Below are 22,223 nucleotides of genomic sequence, written 5' to 3' on the forward strand. Positions count from 1 at the left end.
TGGCGCGTAGACATAATGAGCATTGTGACACGGCCTACGGCGGTGACACTTGACGCGACCTACGGAGTAAATAGGAGACCCGGGCCTTATCAGAGACTAAACTATATTACTTACAGCGTCTGACGCTAATCTGACTAATCCTTAGACGACTTTTACCAGCGACCTACCTAAGACGAAGATGAAGCGCAGGTAATCCAGGGACTCGAGGTGGTGAGTGCCCTCGTGAGGGAAAGTAGGTAAAATCACAGAGTAGGTAATATAGTTTAGGTAAAATATTCGTCCCTGCCTGGCAGTCAATGGGGATGAATCCCATCCCATGGACTGTTGACCATAGGTATGGGTTAAGGTGATTATGAAGGAAGGAAGATTGAATACCTATATCTTTTTTGCCGATGACACTCATACTCATAGTTCGAGGAAGTTAAAGAGAAACCGTAACTTTCTTCACAAGTTGAGAGGCAGTATAAATCGAGAGTGTTTATTTGGAGGAACAAAAACCTAAAACAGAACGCATCGCTAAACGTATAAACGTTCTGAAGATTAAAAAATAACTTTGTACTTACAATATTAAATATAGCTGGTAGAGCTTTAAAGAGATAATCAATCTTATATAACTTAAGTAAAGTCTGTAAAATAACTTATTGGCGTGTATTATAGAATATTATAGAATTTAAAAAAGGTAATAATAAAAATGAAACCATGATACCCCATTTACACTCTCGCCTCGGCCCTCGCCTCCTCGCTCGCCTCGTCACTCGTGCGGAGGCGCGAATGTAAACAGCCACTCGCGTCTGACGCGAGTGGGTGTTTACACTCTCGTGCAGAGTTCAGTTGTCTTTGAGCTAGCAACGATGGAGGACGTCGAAGTTTTAGCCGCAACAATAAAGAATTTATGTATGATCACCGTTTACTTCGCCGTTTATGGACCGATTTTGAAAATTCTTTTTTTTATGTATTGGGTTGAGATCCCATGTGGTCCCATTTTTTTCAAATTTTGATTCCACCTCCAAGGGTGGGTAAAGGGTTAAAAACAGGCTATGAATTTCCATTTTGGGTACCTATTAACCGATTGTAGTTAATGAAATTTAGAAAGTACATGGTGACCTTGAGCTGATCTGATGATGGAAACGGAAGGTAGTCAAGGGAACTCCTCAACGGTAGGTATATAGCAACTACTTCGTGTTTACTACTGACTAGTAGGACTTATAGGTATCATTTGCTTCTTAATTTTGATTGTCAATTATTGCAAATAAACTAAGTATAAATAAGTAATAAAATAAAATAATGATAAAAAAACGACTTCAAAAAACCACTAAAACGTACCTAAGAAATAATTTAAGGTTTAGACATGGTTTAGACCTATTCTATGTGACAGTACTAATATATCTAAGCAGGTAAGTACTGCTTTTATTTCTTACGTTTTAGTGTTTTTTTATTATTATTATTTTATTGAAATATTTACTTATATGAAATTAAATGTTTTGTCTTGCGACCAATCCATTATACAACTGAGGAAAAAACACTACGTTATAATTATACGACGACGAACACAACCTGCGCGGCACGATGTAGAAGCCAGAATGAAGCGGACGCGAGAGTGTAAACACCCGCTCGCGTGCGACGCGAGCTCGACGCGAGCTCCTTTGACTCGTGCCCCAAAAACCGCTCCGGACGCGAGCGCCGCGAGTGGCGAGGCGAGCGAGGAGGCGAGCCACGAGCGTCTGTTCACACTCGCGCCTCGTCCCTCGCCTTGTCGCTCGCCTCGCCACTCGTGCGAGAGTGTAAATGGGGTATGAAAAAAATATTTTGTTTCCGATCGCACCATCATTGACACTGACATTTGTGACGTTTCGTTTGCCTTGTCTATTCCGGCCTTTTTCTTTCAGCCCCCGTTGCAAACATGGCGGTTGCCAATATTTCTAAAAAGCGAAAAGTACGTGGTTTTATTTGTTGAAATTAATGAAATATGTGTTAAATGCGATTCATGGATACCTATTGATAGTGATTTTGTGCCTGTACATGGCCGGTAACTTGTGAAAATTGTGATGTTTTTGGATAATGTTTGGGAACTTTCAAGTCCAGTTTTTGGGAATTGCTTTCAACAATTCCTAAACTTGATCATATTAAAGTGTTAAATCACGGTTGTACCAAGTGTTGCTAAGCCGCTTTGCTCTCACCGAAAGCGGAAACCTTAAAAATCCTAGCATGCAAAACATAACCTCTTCTGAACATTGCAGTTCGTCGGAGATGGAGTGTTCAAGGCGGAACTGAACGAGTTCCTCACACGGGAGCTGGCCGAGGATGGCTACTCCGGCGTGGAGGTGCGCGTCACCCCCACCCGCTCGGAGATCATCATTATGGCCACCAGAACCCAGAGTGTGCTGGGAGAGAAGGGCCGAAGGATCCGTGAGCTGACCTCAGTCGTCCAGAAGAGGTTCAACATCCCCGAGCAGTCCGTGGAGCTGTACGCGGAGAAGGTCGCCACCCGCGGTCTCTGCGCCATCGCCCAGGCCGAGTCCCTCAGATACAAACTTATCGGAGGTTAGTTTTTGTGACAACAATTTTGTTTGGGCGGCTTTGAGTGATTAGTTTTTGGTGTAAAGTGGGATCTCTATCTGGCCCGGATCTTTTATTATGATGTTGTTTTTGATCAAAGTGTAAACTTATCCCCATATACATAGAAAAGTTGTAAAACGTTTAAGCCTAAAATAATTGTTTATTGAGATTAGTTGTTCATTATTGAATAGATGTACCATTGTATACCCTGTACAACGCAACTTAAACTGTTCTGGTTTATTTTGTTTTTAGCTGGGTCAGAGTAAAACTGCCTTTGAATTTGTGTATGCTTGTTTCTTAGAGTCTACACAGTGTACGAAGGAAACATTTAATTTTTTCTGCAAATAAATGTCAACACAAGTATTTACTGAATACTTCATGATTATACTGCACGTTAATTTATTTTCTTATTTGTTGGTCTCCATAATCAAAATAAATTTACTACCTACCTGCATAAGTTTATACTAAAATTACTATATCATACTTTTAGGTCTGGCCGTCCGTCGTGCGTGCTACGGTGTCCTCCGCTTCATCATGGAGTCTGGGGCTCGTGGTTGCGAGGTGGTCGTCTCCGGCAAGCTGCGAGGACAGCGAGCCAAGTCCATGAAGTTCGTCGACGGACTCATGATCCACTCCGGAGACCCATGCAACGACTACGTCAACACCGCCACCCGACACGTACTGCTCAGGCAGGGAGTGCTCGGTATCAAGGTAAGATATTGTTTTGTATTTATGGTACAGTCAAATCCATAAGTAGGTACTTATTCACTTTCTTGTTAAACTCACAAACCGCCTATAGTTTGATTTGACAAGTTATAAAAGTATATAGCTACTTATGAAGCTGACCGTATTTACCTAGAAACTAAATGCTTTGACCTTGCCATACTCAAGGCAATGTAGTATGTCCAGTGTGATGGTTCTTCTTCTTAGTGCATTTCTACATGGATATGCTGGTTTCTACAATGCTACTTTACAGAACTACAGAGTTGATAATCAATATAATGAATTAATTATTTCTTTGGATACCAGGGATAACATTCCCAAAATAATGCATAATGCTGCCTATCCACCAGAGATGTGCTGTGCAGGTTGCTATGGATAGTTGTAAAGGTTATTTAATGTTAATAGTCCACAATATCAGGGATGGTAGTGCTCTGTAGCCTATGGTCTAATTTATTGTGGCAGAGTGACTGGCATGTTTTATTGGAGGGCCTGTCTGTACAGGGATCTTGTTACGGTGCATGTCAAACAAACCTACATTATTATACCTTACATTTTCTTTGCTGTAATGGGTAAATCATGGTAAGGAAGGAGAATTGTTGTTAAAACTTTTTCTGCCATTAAAACTTGTTTTTGTTGCAAAGTCAGCATTGTGGGACTCTGAAAACTATATACATAGTTTTATTCTTCCAAAATTTCACACATTTTTACTAGAAAAATTAGACGATACTTGAAATAACCATATTAAAGTTTCCATCCAAATCACTACTCTTCATTCCCAAAACTCCCTAACTAAAACCACCCTCACCTCTCCCACAGGTAAAGATCATGTTGCCATGGGACCAGCAGGGCAAGAACGGCCCCAAGAAGCCGCAGCCAGACCACATCCTGGTGACGGAGCCCAAGGACGAGCCCGTGCCCCTCGAGCCCACCAGCGACGTGCGTTCGTTGGCGCCCGTGCCCGCGGCCGCGCCCGTCGTCGCCGCGACCGCCTAGGTGATAAGGACTCAATAAAAACTGTAAAAAACTAGTCGGTTGTTTAATTGGTGGAGGTGGAGGTTTAATGTAGTATATAGGGATGCAAGTAAAAAATCAGAGGGATTTATAAACAGGCTAAAAATCGATAATCTATTCTATATAATAAAAATGAATTGCTGTTCGTTAGTCTCGCTAAAACTCGAGAACGGCTGAACCGATTTAGGTAATTTTGGTCTTGAAATATTCGTGGAGTTCCAGGGAAGGTTTAAAAGGTAAGAAAGGTAGGGTAGGGTAGTGTAGAGTAGTGTAGGGTAGTTTAGGGTAAGAGGCGGTATGAAGTTCGCCGGGTCAGCTAGTTAATAATAATTATACTCTAGAAACTCAATCACAAAAATGGGTTGGTGGGTCAGCTTAAATTACAACACTCTGGATTTTTTTGTTGTCCCTATGGAGAGTAGAATGTTTTTTTCAAGAATTTCCAAATGAATTAATTCCATTACACATGTAGGTATCTTGTCTTGACGTAACTTTTCGTTTGACCCGACGACCTTTTTTGGACATAACTACAAGGTTGTAGCATCTAAGCTGAAAACATAGTATGGTAAGTAGGTATGTAGTTTTTGTTATTTTACTCAGGGGAGGCAATAAATAAAAACACCCATTTATTTATTAATGCAATTTATTACTCAAGTACTCCCTGCGATATACAAACGCACCATTTAGTAATTAGCATTTAAGTAAATACAATAACCTTCTAACAATAACACATGTGGGTAGTGTGGAGGCAAAATTTACCATTTTCACTACCACCGCCAATGCCAGTTAGGTATAATCAATCATTAAATATTTTCTGCAATCTAAAAGCAAACAAATTACCTACTTCTGAGGAAAGTAATCGATTGAAAAGTAACTATTTAAGATTGAGGTGCATGTGGGAAACTTCTAAAAGCTTAGTTTAAGTAAATTATGTCAAACATACATCCAGTCCGTTAAGTATATCGAAATAACAACTTACCTACAAAGTTATATTTAGTTAACAATAATAATTTAACACAACGCTATATTTAGGTAATTTAAGACAAAAACTAATGGGTATTTTAATAATCCAAAGAGAATTAAAACATAAATTACGTTTTCTACACCAGAAATTTAATTTGCTCGATTTTTCAAGACTAATACATCTACTTCGTCTACATTATCGTAATAAATAGGTATAATTAGTACAATTTACTATTATGTCCAACAACATTTCAACTAAGTACTTATTAGTGCTGTAAGTTATATTATATTTAGACAAATTAATTTAATATAAACGTAATAAGGCAGGCTGTAAACATTGAGTAGGGTGACTAGCTTTGTAAAAGCCTGAACATTTTACTAAGCACTAATCTACAACGAAAGCTTAAAAGCCAATTTTCTAACTTTCTGCAACGGTTGATAGAAGTTATAATCAAAACGTTGCGATGTTCTTTAAATAAAAAAAATATAGCTTATAGTTACATGGACAGTGACTTATGTACAAGGTGCTTAAACATTATTTTAAAATAAAGTAGTTATCCTATTTCAACGTACACAATTACTAGTTATATTATTTATTTTAAACTTAATATTAATGGACAGAATTGCGTGTAGCGTGTATTTATATAAAGGAAATGAAATTACGGTTATTTCAGGATGTGAACAGTTTCGAGGTGGACAAGATTATGATAAATAGGTGTAATAATTAGGTGAATTTTGAACCCTTGCTTTTAAATACCTATTTATTTATTTGTTTAAATGAAACCAATTATAGGTAGGTATTGCATGAAGCCAATGGGAAGTTTTCTTTCTCTAGTATAAAAGCATCTAGGGGCACTAATAGAATAGAAGCGTCATAGAGTACCTACGACTAGACCTAGGTTTACAATTTGGTTTCTAATAGATAGTGCTACAGTGGGACGTGACAATAAGGGATCGAAGAATTATTTGTACAATTTGTCTAGAAGAGAACTACAAGCTAGGAATTAAGAGGAAAATATAAGATAGAAGGATAGTTACAGGGTGTAGCATCAACATGGTAAAAATATGGTTTTCACGTTTTATCGGTAGATGGCATTAATCCAAATTTTACTTGTTGATGCTTGAAAATACCTAAGATGTGTTAAATTTTACTATTATATTGGCAGGGTTGTTTAATTCATAGGTTTCGAATATTTTTTCAAAATAAATTAAACTACGAGTACTTAAAATTTTAAAAGTTTGAAATGGATAGGGTGACCAAGGTTTCAGTGACTTAATTTTTTTTTGGGTAGGTACGTATTTAATATCAACTGTCAAAGCATTAGGTTTGTAGGCAATGTTTACGCTGTAAATGAGTATGTTACCGTATTTATTATTAATAACAGATTTACTTAATTAGGTACCGTGACTACAATTCATGCGATTTTACATGGGTTTTGGCACAGATTTAGGAAATATATTTGTTATATTGGATTACTTTATTAATAGAAGTGCAGATTTAAGCCTAAAATCACAGAACGTAAGGTGCGGTGCGGACTTAGTGACTCAAAAATATTTAATTATTTTAAACTCGATTAAGCCAGTTCAGACGACCTAGAAAATCCTGTTTTCTCCTCCTCTATAACTATAAATTGTTTTATTCCGGAGTTATAGAAATAGCTGAGTGTTTATTTTCTATTTAATATTGAAACAGGATGTACCGGTCTTCTGTCTAAATACGAAAACTGCAATTTACAGTAAATAACTACACGTTTACATAGATACATTTATAATGAAATATTGCGTAAAAAACTATTTTGGTAATATACCTACCTCAGCCCATAACCAATAAATTAGCTATAGTTATACAAATATCATCTTAACTCCATCTACTTGCTTATTGACATTTTTAATTAGCTAAAATGACTCTTGCCATTCTCCCGTACTTGACTAATCATACACAATGACCTATGCTTTATTTAATGTAAGTACTTCTTAATAGAAACATGAGTAAAAAAATATAAAGAACGTTTGCAGGGTGTAAAGAAAAATAAAAACCCAAAGATAATACATTCAATAACCATTTAATAAAAACCAAAAATGTATAATTAAATACAACAACATTAATTCATTACATTAAGTACTACCCACCACCGAAGAATGGAAAAATAATAAAAGGACGAATCTCCAAAAAAAGGACGGACTAAATTCACAATACTCACAATAAAATAAGGAACGTTAAGATAAATTCATTGCTCACACAAAAAGTGCCATTAATCAAGATATAATTTTATCTATGTATTTTTTCAAGTGAAAGACTTGCTTTATTTAAATAAGCTGAACAAGCAAAAGCTATGTTACCATTTAAAATCTACCATAATAAAAGAGCAATACATTGGTGATATTTGTCAAAGAATTATAAAAGGTTAAGACACAAATAAGTGGTATTAGTACACCGATGTGTCTTTCCCTATGGCACTACACTACATAATAAAATTAAAATCAGTAGTCACACAATTACTTAAGACTTATTAAAATTAATAAAATACTCTTTGTTTTTAAGTACAAAAAATAACACAAACAAAATATGGAATGTCAAATTATAAAAAAAAATACTTTAAATTAACACATTAAGTACACTTGCCCTTACCGAATACAGCATAGGTACTGCGTTTCTAACAAATATTTATACAACCCAGCATTTTAATATATTACGTTTATTTCCTACATTTCATAATACTACCCTCACTTGAGAATTCAAAATAACCATAACAGTTTAATGTCTCCTGCCATATACGCAGATAATAAAATCCGGGTTTCCTCAAGGTACTATCTTAGGACCATAGCTATTAGTACTATAGGATAGTATTATAAAATGGTCAATATAATTGATAATTTACTTAGCTAAGTTACTAACGGTACCGATACCCTCAGTACCTCTGCTGGAACTCGTGGTGCCATCTGTTGAAGTCTATGTGGAACACCACCAGGGAGCCATTCTCTAGACCGGCCAGCAGGAATCTAAAGGAAGGAAACATAAAATTTGTAGTGTTCACATTATTTATAGAGGGTGTTGCAAAAGTGGTATACTTAGTGGGCCACTTAACATTGTAAAATTCAAATTCAAATGGTTTAATCGACGTAAAATTTTACAATTATTTGTCGATAGTCATCTACCACCATTTCACAAAGGCCCCGTCATTGAGAAGGAAAGAAATGGCGAAAGAAACTCCTCGAGCATCTTAAAGAACTTAATTACCTACGTTCTACGAATATATTTCACTGCGAGCAGAAAAGTGGCAGGCAGCTACAAAAGCCTCAACTAAACTCACCAGGACATCAAACCACCGAAGAGCTACTCACTTATGATCGTGGCTGAGCGCTCTCAACACACGGGAGAGTGAACTAAAGTACCAGCGCACCATAACGACTAAAGAGATTCACTTCTGACCGATAGAGAACACACGGGAGACTAAACTAAAGTACCAGGACATCATAACCACTGAAGAGCTACTCACTTCTGATCGTGGCTGAGCGCGAGCGAGCACACGGGCGCCCCTGCAGCGGGGAAGGCGTACAGCGGGGCTAGCGTGAACGCGCGCCACACCTCCACCACGCCCGCGTCGCCGCCGCAGACCAAGTACTCGCCACACCGGGAGAGCAGCAGGCACTGGGGGGTTAGATTGCAGGAGTTAGTTACAGTTCACTGTGTACAATGTACATAGGTGGTAATATAGGTGTTGTAAAAGGGAGTGATTGCAAGTGGTATCAAGTTGTATACTAAGCCGAAAGGGAGTGATTGCAAACACATTTTATCTTCTTCTTATACAGGGGTATAAGAAGAAGATAAAATGAAAAATAAAAGGCCAGTAGGTAAGTACTTATTCAAAATCGGAAAGTAGCAGTAGGCCTACTTTTTGCGTTTCAACAGTAACTTATTTCCGTATGGCATCATCAAACTGATTATTCTATGGAATTTCTCTATCAAGAAAACTATAAATCGCATCTAGTAGCGTGCTTTGGGAGAGGCCTACGTCCAGCAGTTCTCAAGCAGGCTCAAGAAGATTAATCTATCAGAGCAACAACATATGGGAAATACAGTACCGGATCTTTAGCTAGAGATGCGCTAAAAATACGGCAAATAGCTGTATTTTTTGCGTTCTACCAGTCACTTCTTTCCGTATGGAATCATCAACTCACTGCAACAAGGGCCAATATCTAGGGATCTAAGGGAGATCCCTTACCTGGAAATGATCATGATGCGTGTAATGCCGCAGCGGCCTCGCATTCAGCGTGTAGGCGGCGAGATGCCCGCGTCCGTAGGCCACCACTAGCACCCCCTCCCGCGACAACGCCAGCTGCTGCGGGCCGCCGCCCGGCCCCCCCGGCCCGCCCACGCGACGGAGCAGCTCGCCGAATGTGGTGTGGATTAGCACTGGGCCGTCTGAGGAAGTAAGAAGGGGGGGGGGGGGGTGATAAGAGTTTTAGAAATGAAATAGCAAAAACATTGGTTATTTCACAGATCTTTTCATTGAATCGTGCCTTATGATGAACTGAAGACATTTTTATGTTTTCCAGAAGTGCTAACAAAGGGCGCAATTAAGACGTGACAAAAGTTCTCCGTCGCGCTCGCTCTTGAGGATACGCGACGTGAGTGAGTGCGATGCAAAACTTATGTCACGTCCTAGGGCTACCACACATAAACACGACGCGTATCGTAAAGAAGTACAATGCCTTGAAAATAGACCACAACAAGTTACGTGTCGATACACGAAACTTGTTGTGGTCTATTTTCAAGGCATTGTACTTCTTTAAAAAGTGACTCCCATTATTCATTGTTGAAAGAAATGGGTGGATCCAGTATCTTCTGAGTATCTGTCTTTTCTTTCTTCGTCTTCTTATTAACAGCAGAAGCAGTACGCGGTCCATTTTTAGGGAATGAATGTTGTATCGACGGCATCGTGCCGCGGAACTTTACGTTACGATATCGTGTTTTTTTACGATGGTAGTCGTAAATTGCCGCGACGCGACGTCGTATCGTGAAACGACGCCGCGTCGTGGCACGATGCGACATCGTGTCGTGTTTATGTGTGGGAGCCCTTAATTACGCCCCGTGCTAGCCCTTCTGACTAGGCTGTAACACAAATAAAATACAGCAGAACATATTCATTTTAGTTCACACACAGGTGGTAAAGTTACTAAAAGCTGCAATTCCAGTTCACCTCAGCCTGAATTCGCAGCATAGAAAGTAAATCCCTCAATGCCATACCTCTAGAAGAAGAGATGACGAGTCCCAGCTCAGCCGACACGAGGACTCCGTTGATGGGCGCGTCGTGGCCCGTGAGCGTGACCCGCGGCGCCGGCGTGTCGCCCTCGCCCACGATGCCGCCGTGACGGGCCGACCTGGGGGTTGGCAATCAAGATTACATATGACCGTGGTTATAAATAATGTACAAGGGCCGACCTGCGGGGTAGCAAGTAAGTACATTATAACACAATGGTATCAAACAGCATTATTATTATTAACATCACTAGCTGAAAAGGTTTTGTGAGGGAACTTCGGGATAAAAAGTAGCCTAATCCAGGATATACTGAAGTTTTCCCGTGAAAGTGAATCGGTGTAAGAGGAAAGTCCATGGTAACTAAGAATCATTGCAACTGCAATGCAAGCTGCAACTTGGTCAGTGCCCAGTGGTCATATCTGCAAAGAACCGAGAAACATTGGGGCAGATAGGCTCTATAGTGGAGACTACAAACAACCAAACGCAGGGAAGGAGTGTTCGACAGAAAGGCATCTAAATCTTTTGTCATACCAGTAGACTTAAGCAGTGGTTTCTATCAAATCTCAGTGTCACTATTAGCCCACCCATTTCTTACATCACAAACACTAACTCACCAATGCCACAACAGCACAGTGCAGTCTTCGCTGCCACTAGCGATGTAGCAGTCGGACGTGATGTTGCACTCGGAGCGCGACACGCACGTCACCACGCCGTAGTGGCCGAAGATTATCTGGACGATCTTTGCTGTAATTGCAGAACAATATAGAGTTATTATTAAATGGGACAAAAAGGTCAAAATGTAGCCAAATACGAATGCAAATTTTATGAATTGTGTTGGAGGTAGAGGTTGAAGGTTTCACCTTGCCACTATTGTGTTGTATTCCCCTTAACAACCCAGGACCCAGAGGTTTTGAGGGTCAGATAAACAAACTTTGCCAATATCCTCATAAGAGCTCGTTTGTGTAGTTACCGCGACGGCCATAAACCAGTTCTTTCATCTATTGATAAGACGTGTCTTGGTAGAGTCGTGAACAAAGTAAAATGAAAACAAACCAGTCTCAGTAGAGAAGACCCTGAGACTATTGTCCCAGAAGCCGGCGGCGATGAGGAACCGTGAGTCGACGGTGGTGACGAAGCAGTTGCTCCTCGCCCGCACGCGCTGAGAGAAGTTGTCGCCGAGCTGACGACGAGCCAGGGCCTGGGCGCCGCCTTGCGCTGGAAAGAGATGGGTGTTGTTAGGAATTATTCGGGAAATTCAGTTTTTAATTTAATTTTACCCCACAGAGAGTTTTTTGGTATTCTATAATTCTCGACATAACTTGATGTTTCAGGAGAGAAATGTATCTCCCAAAGACCAGAGCTACCAGGATAGTATAATCACATCGACTCAATAATCAATCGACATCTAACGAGTACAGGTTAGATTGCGGAGTTCGTCAGGGTGGGCTCACCTCGCCGGACCTCTTCAATCTGTACATCGACGACCTGATTCGGGGTCTGCGGAGCACCAATGTCGGCTGTCATATTGGGGGCGTTTGTGTAAACAATCTCAGTTATGCGGACGACATGGTGCTCCTCAGCCCCTCGATCAGGGGTCTGCAGAAACTACTTTCGGTCTGTGAGCATTATGCAAATGCGCATGGACTGAAGTACAACGTGTCGAAGACCGAAATGCTGGTGTTCAGAGCGGGGAGGGGTCCGGAGAGGGTGCCCGAAGTCGTTCTGGATGGGGCACCAGTTCGGGTTGTGCAGCAGTTCAGATATCTCGGCCATATACTGACGAGTGACCTCAGGGATGACACTGACATAGAGCGTGAAAGACGGGCACTCTCGATCAGATGTAACATGCTTGCCCGAAGATTCCACAGATGCAGTGAGCAAGTTAAAATAACTTTATTTAGGGCATACTGCCAGAACATCTACACTGGGCATCTGTGGATCAACTACACCCGGAAGGCGATGAGCACCATGAGGGTGCAGTATAATGACGCATACCGCACCCTCATGAGGCGGCCGCGGTACTGTAGCGCGTCGGGCATGTTCTCTGAGGCGGGAGTGCCTGACTTCTTCGCAGTCCTGAGGTCACGTATAGCGACATTCTGGTCGGGGCTGCGCAGCACTGGGAATGCAATACTGAAAGTGGTAAGTGAGGATTTTAGAAATCCATTCTACAGACACTGGCTCTCTGTTCATCAAGACGCAAATCGAAAATAAAAATGACCTTACCTATGTAATAGGTATATATATGTAACTGATAATAATTGTAATACTACAATTTAATTTATTTGTGTAAGTATGTTTGTGTTTTATATAATGTGTAATATGGGTGTCTAGCCTGAAATAAATGACAATTTATTTATTTTTTTATTTTTTATAATCTAGCAGCTGCTATCCTTGTCAGCCTTATAATAGCTAGTAACGCCATCTGTCCAATCATGCAGTGTAACTGCTGCTTTGTTAGTACAGCCAGATCATTGATGGTACTCCTTCATTCAATAAATGGTAGGGTATCCTTAGGAGAACTTTATGTCCGAAAGAGCAGAGCTGCTAGGAGAGTATACACCAGAAGCAGCTGAAGACAATGCCTTATTAGCTAGTAACGCCATCTATCAAATCGTGCAGTGTTTAAACTGCTGCTTTATGAAGCCTTTAAATGATAGCATTGTAGAAACCCCTTGTGAACTAAAGCTGAGCTACCAGGAGAGTATAAACAATCAGCAGCTTACCCCACACCGGGTCCATGATGAGGGGGTGCGGCGGGGGTGCTATTCGCTCTATAGGAAAATCTCATTAAGCTAAATAGAACAAAGCCAGCTTAGAGATACCAGGAGAGTATAAACAATGAGCAGCTTACCCCACACCGGGTCCATGACGAGCGGGTGCGGCGGCGGCGCGGCGTGGTCGGCCGCGTGGCGCGCCGCCGCGTGCGAGCAGCCGCCGCCCACCCAGCGGTGCGCTGCGAAGGCTCGCGCTGAACTCACCTGGAGGATAATAGGTTAGGTTAAGTACATTACATCGTGATGGAAGTGGTAGAACAGTGTATAGTTGATGGCTAGTCGTAGAATATCAATCTAATAATTTAGTTTTTCTGCGTTTATCAAGTCGTTGACCAGCTCATCTCTTCCTCCTCATATAATCTGGATTGATCAGCTGAGCTGATGATTTTGTGCATTCAGGATCGGTACCTAAAAAAATGTTCAGCCATTCTCATCAGATTCCTTAATATATCGGTTTTTCTACCATGGCATGGCTAGCTCCGGGTAGGTGTTAGCCGACACGTGTAATCAGATTGCTCAAGCCATCTTCCAATGTACCCCTTATCTACCAGGACAGCATAAACCCCAACAAGACTATCACACTCACAGTGACAGCGGCCGGCATGGCTAGCTGCGGGTAGGTATTCGCCGACACGTGTAGTCAGATTGCTCAAGCAAATTTTCAACGAACCCCTTCCCTACCAGGACAGCATAAACCTTAACAAGTACTCACAGTGACAGCGGCCGGCATGGCCAGCTGCGGGTAGGTATTCGCCGACACGTGGACCACGGCCGCATTGGACGGCAGCTTCAGTCGCAGACAGACGTCGTCGGGGGCGGCTGCAAACATGAGCGGAGCGAGGTGCATGGGCGACGCGCGTGGTGGGTGAGGCTCGCTTAGTAGCTGTTGGGGGAAATGTGGAGGTTAATGAGACTTGCATGTAATGAAGAGACCAAGATAGCTGATCAAGACCTAAATGCGCAGATAGGCACGTTTACGTTAGCTGTAAGGTACTAGTTAACTTTCTGGCACTATACAAATATTGAAGAGTGCGATGGCATGTTATATTCAGCTTTTGAATGTGGGTATGTATGAAAATCCCTGAATTCTCCTGAATCCCTGACGCGTTAGCATCAACAGCTTTCCAATCGCATACGTACGAACATTGGTCACTCACAAAATAACTGTTAAGAACTTCTTCAGTAGGTACTATTCTCCAGAACTTATGGGCACTAGAAACATCAAGCAGTATCACCATTTCTTCAGATTCCCGATTCCAGAAAGCATTAACTAAGTAACACCAGGTACTAGGGCAGCAGAACCATCCAGCAGTTCTCACTAACCTGAGCTGGCGTCTGTCCGAAGCTGCGTATCTGGTCCTCCACAGCCGCGCGGGTGACTGGCTCCGTGATCTGGTCTAGTCGCACTCCACCCTCGTATGTCAGGTAGTAGAATACGTTTGTAGCACGCACTGCCTCCGGTCCTGCAAACAAATTTGGTGTTGTTGAGTATTCTATTCTATTCTATTCTATTCTCTGTGGGGGTGTAAGTACCTGCACCTGGCTCTCTCGAATGGAACCTTTGTGCATATCCCCAAGGTCTAAACTGCCTTCCTAAGCTTGGACCATTTCCCACCACGCTGGTCCACTGCGGGTTGGTGGGTTCACATATCTAGACGTGCTAGATCTAGATATGCAGGTTTCCTCACGATGTTTTCCTTCACCGTAAGAGCGATGGTATACATTGTACTTAAGTTAAAAGAACTCATTGGTACATGTCAGCGCCGGGATCGAACCCGCATCTCTGGCGTGAGAAGCGGACGCTTACCCGACTGAGCTACCACCGCTCTGTTGTTGAGTATTTACAGAACATTATCATAGATTCCAAAGTAGTCTTCACCACTTACCATTTATAAACATACACTAAGCAAACTTCTGTACCTACAACCAAATTGTCCGATAGACTTGTTTTTATTGGCTTGTTCAAAGCCACACGTCACAATCTCTACAATGTTACCGCATCTACCAATGACAGGTCTGCGGGAATCGGCTTATATGCTAAGGTCAGCATATAATTTTCTCGAATACTTACACATCTCTGCTAAAGCGCTGTTTAAAACATGCAGTCTGTGATACTAACCTCTCTGCTTATACCCGAAGATCAAGTCAATCCACTGGTGCAGCTGACAGCTGACGAACTCTGACTCGAGCGCCATGCGGTTGATCCTGATGAACTCTTCCGCCGAGGAGGCCCAGGGCGGCAGGGTCACATCTCCGGACGGAGAGACGGGCAGCCCGAGCCAGGTGGACATTTAAACAGTAGGGACCCAAGAGTTGTAGAGATCTTTGATCGATTCGACTGTTGTCTATACCCACCACTTACCGTGAAATGCAAGAAGCAGGGTTGCCACAAATTCTCCAGAAAGTAGCGGGAAGAGGTTGCCACAAATTCTTTAATGTTACCGAATCTACCAATGACAGCGCTGCAAGGGCTAGCTTATACTAATAACTATGCTAAGTTTAGCTTAATGTCCGCGAATGCATATCTCAGCAAAGCGCTGTCTAGACTCTAGAGTATGTTATAGTCTCTGTGACCTGACTCACCTCTCTGCTTATACCCAAAGATCAAGTCAATCCACTGGTGCAGCTGACAGCTGACGAACTCTGACTCGAGCGCCATGCGGTTGATCCTGATGAACTCTTCCGCCGAGGAGGCCCAGGGCGGCAGGGTCACGTCCCCGGAGGGAGAGTCGGGCAGCCCGAGCCGGTAGCCCGAGTTGTTGACCAGCATCTCCGGGAGGAAGAATAGTTCGGGGATCAGCTCCTGTGGGGTGCAGGGTGAGTATGAGTAGGTTATATTTCATTGTATGTTCAATATTATGTGCGGGGTGGTAGTGGCAACTGCCAACACCTATTATATATCATTATATATATCGTTTTTTTCACACCTGGAGGGTTACTCTATACTGGTGAACAGCGAAAGAACGAGAGTTGTCGTGCAATCGGCACTTTTAAAATAACGAGATATGTACCTATGTAGAGCGGTGGCTAGGAAAGCAATGGTCCAAAACTTCGTTTTTCGTCATATAGCGTCATATATAACCCCCCGGTTCACTTGGATGTTTTCCTAGGTTTGGACCATTCCATTGAACGGTAAGTATGAAGCTGCCTAATACAATCGTCAACATTAACTCTCATTTACATAATAATTACGATCCTTTATAAACTTATTGTCAATCATTACTAATTTACATTTAAACTAAAATCGCTTTGATTTCATGCTAAGTTACTGGGTCAATTAAACCCATAGTGGACATAAAGGTACCTCCATAAAATATTTGCGCTTGGCCGCCTTCAGTAATGTCGGCTGGACATGCAATCTGCGGTGGTATGGAGTATGTACCACTGTACCAGACGATTATTATGTTAGCATAGACTGGTAAAATTATCTTTGAAACATAAGATTTCTCGTAGAATAAATAAACATAATCCACATCAAACTATCCCTTTAACCTAAACCTTCGACACTTTACGACGCAAATCGAAAATAAAAATGACCTTACCTATTTAATAGGTATATGTATGTTTAAAGTGATAATAATTGTAATACTACAATTTAATTTATTTTTGTAAGTACGTTTGTGTTTATATAATGTGTAATATGGGTGTCTAGCCTGAAATAAATGACTATTTATTTATTTTTATTTATTATTATTTTTACATACATGTAAGTACCTCTACAGAGATTTTGAAAATCGTAAATCAATTATAATCAACCATTGAACCTTTCTTCGTATTTACGAAGAATCCTATCTATGATAAGTAGTTAGATTAAAAGATGTATGTTAGTATAACTAAACAGACTATTGTGGCTATGAATTGTAAACAATCCTATGTGGTTTTATGTAACTGATGCATTGTATCATGATTACACGATTCGTAACAATGGTCGGGGTTTGTACACTATTGTTTTCCTCCACTGAATTTCAGTGATGCGCCTACGGTATAAGTCATTCATTATAAATTACGTTTTCACCTATTTTTCCTGTGTTTTATATAGTATGTATTATTAAAACATAAAAATATCACTAGTATTTAAATGCAATACGTGTACACCTTCCTCTTCTACTCAATAAGTCTCTCATTCACCCAAAGGTTGCCTGGAAGAGATCGCTTTTAGCGATAAGGCCGCCTATTGTGCTTACTCCTTTTGTTATTTAATGTATGTTGTGTGTTTTGTTCAATAAAGTTATATTGTACTAGCTGTTCCCGCGCGCTTCGCTTCGCCTTGAAAAGTTTTCCCGTGGGAATTCCGGGATAAAAAGTAGCCTATGTTCTTTCCCAGTGTCTAGACCGTATGTATACCAAATTTCATTCAAATCCGTTCAGTAGTTTTGGCGTGAAAGAGTAACAGACAGACAGACAGACACAGTTACTTTCGCATTTATTATATTAGTTAGGATTGTATTGTATTGTATTGTATATCTATATTTTGCTAGAGTCATATAGGTGTCTCAGTAAGAGTGTTTTCTTTAAACTATTAAGTTCGCCTAACTATGTACTTAATTGAACTATAATTGAAAAAATTAAGATCGTTAACACCTTGAATTTTTTCTTTGTGTTTAATTAAATCTAGGATTAAGGTGAATAAACCAAAACATTTTGATTTGGCATGGTAAAGGTTCAGTCATGTCATAATATCTCCACAGTCATGGAAAATTTTATGAAAAAGAAACCGGGCGCAATTTTACAACTCTCTTAGAACTGAAAAAATGCTCTTTTACGGAGACCCCATTTACCCAATATTATACAGTGAACATAATGTAAGAGGAAAGGTAACACAGACCTACCTAGATATAAGCATCAACTTATTCTTAGTTTCTGTGTAACCGCATGTTTGTGGTTAACCGAAGAAGGAAGTTATTTATTTATTGTGTTTCTGTGTCGACTGCTTAGATACACCCAGATGAATGCTAACTTAAGAATGGTAACCACTAAATATTATGACATACTTAATGTTGTTTTAAACCGAAATAATGCTATTGAACTCTTTATGTTATGAAGTCATGAAAATAACCTACATCTAATTTTAGCTATAAATATCGCATTAGAGGCGGCACGATGTTTATAAAATCCTTATAAAAACTTAAGTAACATGCTAATTATGTCATGTTCCATTAATTTTTATAGAAGTTTTTTCAATTCAGGTTTGAATTAAAGTTCACTGCAGATAATTATTTGGATCGTAAAAATGTAGATGTTATCGTAGTCATTACAAGTTTAGGTTAGTATTTTAATAAAATGTTTTAATTTAAATACAGATCTCTTTGGTAATTTGAGTAACCTATTAAATCTTTTTGTAGCATGAACTACCGACATCAATTAAAATCTTTGCACTTTATAGGCACTTATGTAGGTATTTAATGTCCTCCATCTGGCTGAAAATATTCTGAGGTATGGTTACTAACCTACATACGTAGACCTAAATAGGATTTTCACTCCAGACAAAAGGAAGGAACACACAAAATGTATCCGTCTCTTTCTTACCTTAACATCGGAGGTATCTCTCTGGCAGTTCTTCCACGACATGGCTATGGAAGAGAACAGCCGGTTGGGGTGGTCAAACTTGCCTCCTTGGAGGGCGAGGAACATTGTCGTCATCGGCTCCTGTGGGCGAAGGGGTTAATACGTGAGTAGCTTCTTAGTTTTTATGGAATCCTGGTACTTAGTTATATTTTATTTTTGGAGACGACATTGTCTATTTCGTCATGTGCTCTTATGTTGAGTTAGTATGTAGTTTCTTAAGTTTTATAGGACCCTGGAATGCTAGTTATATTTTATAGCTAAGCGACGCTTATTCGAATTATCTGGAGCTAGATTGCTTTGATGTCTTTAATTATCTTTGTAGCAAGGCCAATCTTTTCAAAAAACCTAGGTTATGTATTATGGTGAGTATCATACCATAACTTACGTAAGGAACTTACCTACCAACATCAATGTTAAATTACTTGCAAGATTGCAATAATCATAGTATGGATGAGTGTAACGTATGTTATTAGAGCGATAAATAGAAGCATATGTATCCCATCAATTCATGTGTAATAATTATGTAACTAAATATAATTTTATCATTATATGGATTAATGGTAGCTCCATTATTACGTAGTTAGGTACTTCTAGAGGAATACCTATAAAATTTCCTTCGTTACAATAATGAAATGAGAGAATAATAAAGACAATGGTTATTGACGGATCATCGCTTACTAATAACGTTACGAGAGCACATCACGACGACAAGCCATGTTAAAATAATTAGTGTTTTGATTACATAGATCTACGTCAAAACAACGCATATGTATTTATACTTATATGCATGTTATGTGTAATCCAGGTCTGCCTATGTATAACGTTTTTGCATTGTCTTGTTCAGACACTACGTGAAACAATACGTAACTGGGGTATTTTATCACCTATATTATGTGCCCAGGTCCTAGGTACAATTGTATTTGATTTACCTATTTACAACAGTGAGTCGGCAATTATAGTAGAGCATTTATACATTAGATGGGTTCCGCTCATCTGGCATAATCTTTATTGACCAAAACTCATTTCGCATAACTCGTATGGTCTAAACTTTTTTGGCCGAACCATCACTTTGCCAAGACTTGTGTGGCATAAGGCTCGTTTCGTCTAAAACTCTTTAGGCACAATCTTTTAACACCTAAGTTTCGTTTGCTCAAATTTATGTTCGTATATACCTATGTATAATCTTGTTTCTCCTAATGTTATCTTAATAAATAATATATTAAGTATGTAGTAAATGTACAAATTGTGGTATTTTTCTCCTACATCCCGAAAGTCACGATATTGTATGAACAAAAAATCGAAAGTTAACGACCAATATAATTATTACAAACCCCATGAGATCGAAACCTAAAAATAGGTGCGACGACGAGCAAAGCGAGGAGGAGCGTGTTAGGTGCACATGTTCATCGAAACCAAAGCGGAGCGCAGCGAAGCGGAGCGGAGCGTTTTCCAAACAGCGGAAACAATACAAGGCACCAGTTTGCGCTATGTAGGGAGACGCTCCGTCAAAGTTAAAGCCAAACGAATATTATTACTTTGTATAAACCTATACCATAGCATTATTAGGCTATTCAAGATTTGGCCATACCATTATTAGGCTAAACAATGTTATGCGAAATAACTTTTTACTAAACGAGATTTATGCCATACGATTTTCGGCGTAACGAGACTTTGACCAAACGTTACTATGCAATACGAGATTAGGCAAATAATTCTTATGCCAAAAAAGGTAGAACCACATTAGATGTGTACCTAGGTACATAGACAAGTGTATAAAAGAAAATACTTAAAGAGAACGAGGAAAATTGTTGTGCAATCATAACATAAGGTACTGATTGAATAATTTTCTAAACCTTATTCAATGAATTCGTTTATAATAATCATAAAAATAATGAAAAAAATAGTTTCTTTTTTTCAGTGATAGGTAGATAGTTAACTTCACATTAGCTGAGAAACAAAAAACAAACATCTTTCGGTGTGAAAGCAGTTTAAAAATATCTACATAAGTTAAACTAGGTTTGAACAGTTTATGTAGCATAGTTTGAACAAAGCTGCATAAACTTATCCTACAATGTTCAAATGTATTGTGTAGAGGCACGCGTGTTTATTAGGGTTAACATTAAGGAGCTCGCCAAAATTAAATTCTACTCGTACTTTCCTTTGTTTCAAGGAATGCCACCCGTTAAATGATAACCCGAGGTGGTATATTATTAGGTAGGTACCTAACTAAGTTTGTAGGACTTTAGAAACCCTGACCTTGACCCCCTGACTACTAAACCGAAAGCACTTAATTTTGCATCATCCTGGAGGGTTAGCGAGGGGCGCAATACGCGCACATCAAGACGCGACAAAAGTTTTGCGTCGAGCTCACACATATCGCGCGGCTTCGAGAGCGTGCGCGACGGAGAACTTTTGTCACGTCTTGACGTCAGCGTCTTGCGCCTCGTACTAAGCTAGCTGTATATCCATGTGTACTCACAATCCTGACGAGCCAGTTGAGCACAAACGCCGCGGTGGAGTAGTGGGTGCCGTAGTGGAAGGGAGGCGTGGACTCGTGCTCCCAGCCGCTGTAGCGCTCCTCGAAGTAAGCCCGTCGGCTCGGGTTCAGCGCGCCGATTGGCTGAGGAGGAACCAGGGTTAGAGAGGGATAGATATCCCTATATCCCTATGGCAGTAGGTGATGATGGTGGCCGGTGTGTAAAATAAACATCCCGTCTTCCGCCCCATCGTATGCAAGTCTTCTGTAGGTACTATCAATATTTTATACTGTTAGGTGTTAGTACTGCATGATTGAAATGGCCTTCAAAGTGACAGACTTTACGCATTACATGACTACACTTGAGATCTATAGCTGACTCATATTCATGACTCTTTAAGCTCGCCTCTACGTCATTAGGAAACTTCATTAAGGTTTCAAAAAGCGGTGGTGCTAGTGCAGAGTACACAGTCATATACTTCCTGGAACTAAAACCTTTAGGTGGTCGATAGCAGCGACTGATGATGATTATTATTCCCAGTCCCCTACAGCTGGACTAGTGTGTCATCATGGTGGAAGAATTAGCTAGCCAGAATATTAGTCCATACAAGATTGTCCAGGCGCGCCAGAAGTCAGAAGGTAATAGTACAGTTGATACGTCACTCAGCGAGTCTCCTTCCATGCATACGCTGTTAAATACTGCTACTGCTACTGTAAGGTTACCACCACTGAAGATTAGCAATATACAAAGTCCTCGCAATTAATAATCCATAGGCAGCGTCGCTCACCTGTCAAATCTGACGTAACTGGATCTGACAGATGTTTGACCGACGAGCGAGCAATGCCGCTTAATCGTTAATTGCTAATGTATCGGTGGTGGTAACCCCACTG

General features: G+C 40.4%; 2 protein-coding genes across 16 annotated transcripts in view; one reads left to right on the forward strand and one right to left on the reverse strand.

Annotated features, from left to right (window-relative positions):
* The first annotated feature begins 1,872 nt into the window (after positions 1–1,872).
* Rps3 (ribosomal protein S3) lies at positions 1,873–4,287 on the forward strand. The gene is given in 4 exon segments (NM_001305477.1): positions 1,873–1,933; positions 2,238–2,541; positions 3,047–3,267; positions 4,096–4,287. Coding segments are annotated over 4 exon segments (735 nt in total). The 5' UTR covers positions 1,873–1,900; the 3' UTR covers positions 4,273–4,287.
* A 3,010-nt stretch (positions 4,288–7,297) lies between these two features.
* LOC105381404 (neurobeachin) overlaps positions 7,298–22,223 on the reverse strand; it is a 462,556-nt gene continuing 447,630 nt past the window's right edge. For all 15 annotated transcript variants that reach the window (XM_048625253.1, XM_048625256.1, XM_048625257.1 and 12 more), the window contains 12 exons: positions 21,336–21,476; positions 18,818–18,937; positions 15,875–16,094; positions 14,615–14,754; positions 14,004–14,174; positions 13,369–13,495; positions 11,568–11,729; positions 11,129–11,258; positions 10,502–10,635; positions 9,477–9,676; positions 8,751–8,902; positions 7,298–8,253 (listed from right to left, as the gene is read on the reverse strand). In XM_048625253.1, the coding sequence (XP_048481210.1) occupies positions 8,163–8,253; positions 8,751–8,902; positions 9,477–9,676; positions 10,502–10,635; positions 11,129–11,258; positions 11,568–11,729; positions 13,369–13,495; positions 14,004–14,174; positions 14,615–14,754; positions 15,875–16,094; positions 18,818–18,937; positions 21,336–21,476 (1,788 nt within the window). In that variant the 3' untranslated portion in view covers positions 7,298–8,162. The remainder of the gene's footprint in view (positions 8,254–8,750; positions 8,903–9,476; positions 9,677–10,501; positions 10,636–11,128; positions 11,259–11,567; positions 11,730–13,368; positions 13,496–14,003; positions 14,175–14,614; positions 14,755–15,874; positions 16,095–18,817; positions 18,938–21,335; positions 21,477–22,223) is intronic.

The sequence above is a fragment of the Plutella xylostella genome, chromosome 14 (assembly GCF_932276165.1).
Source record: "Plutella xylostella chromosome 14, ilPluXylo3.1, whole genome shotgun sequence".
Classification (NCBI taxonomy): domain Eukaryota; kingdom Metazoa; phylum Arthropoda; class Insecta; order Lepidoptera; family Plutellidae; genus Plutella; species Plutella xylostella.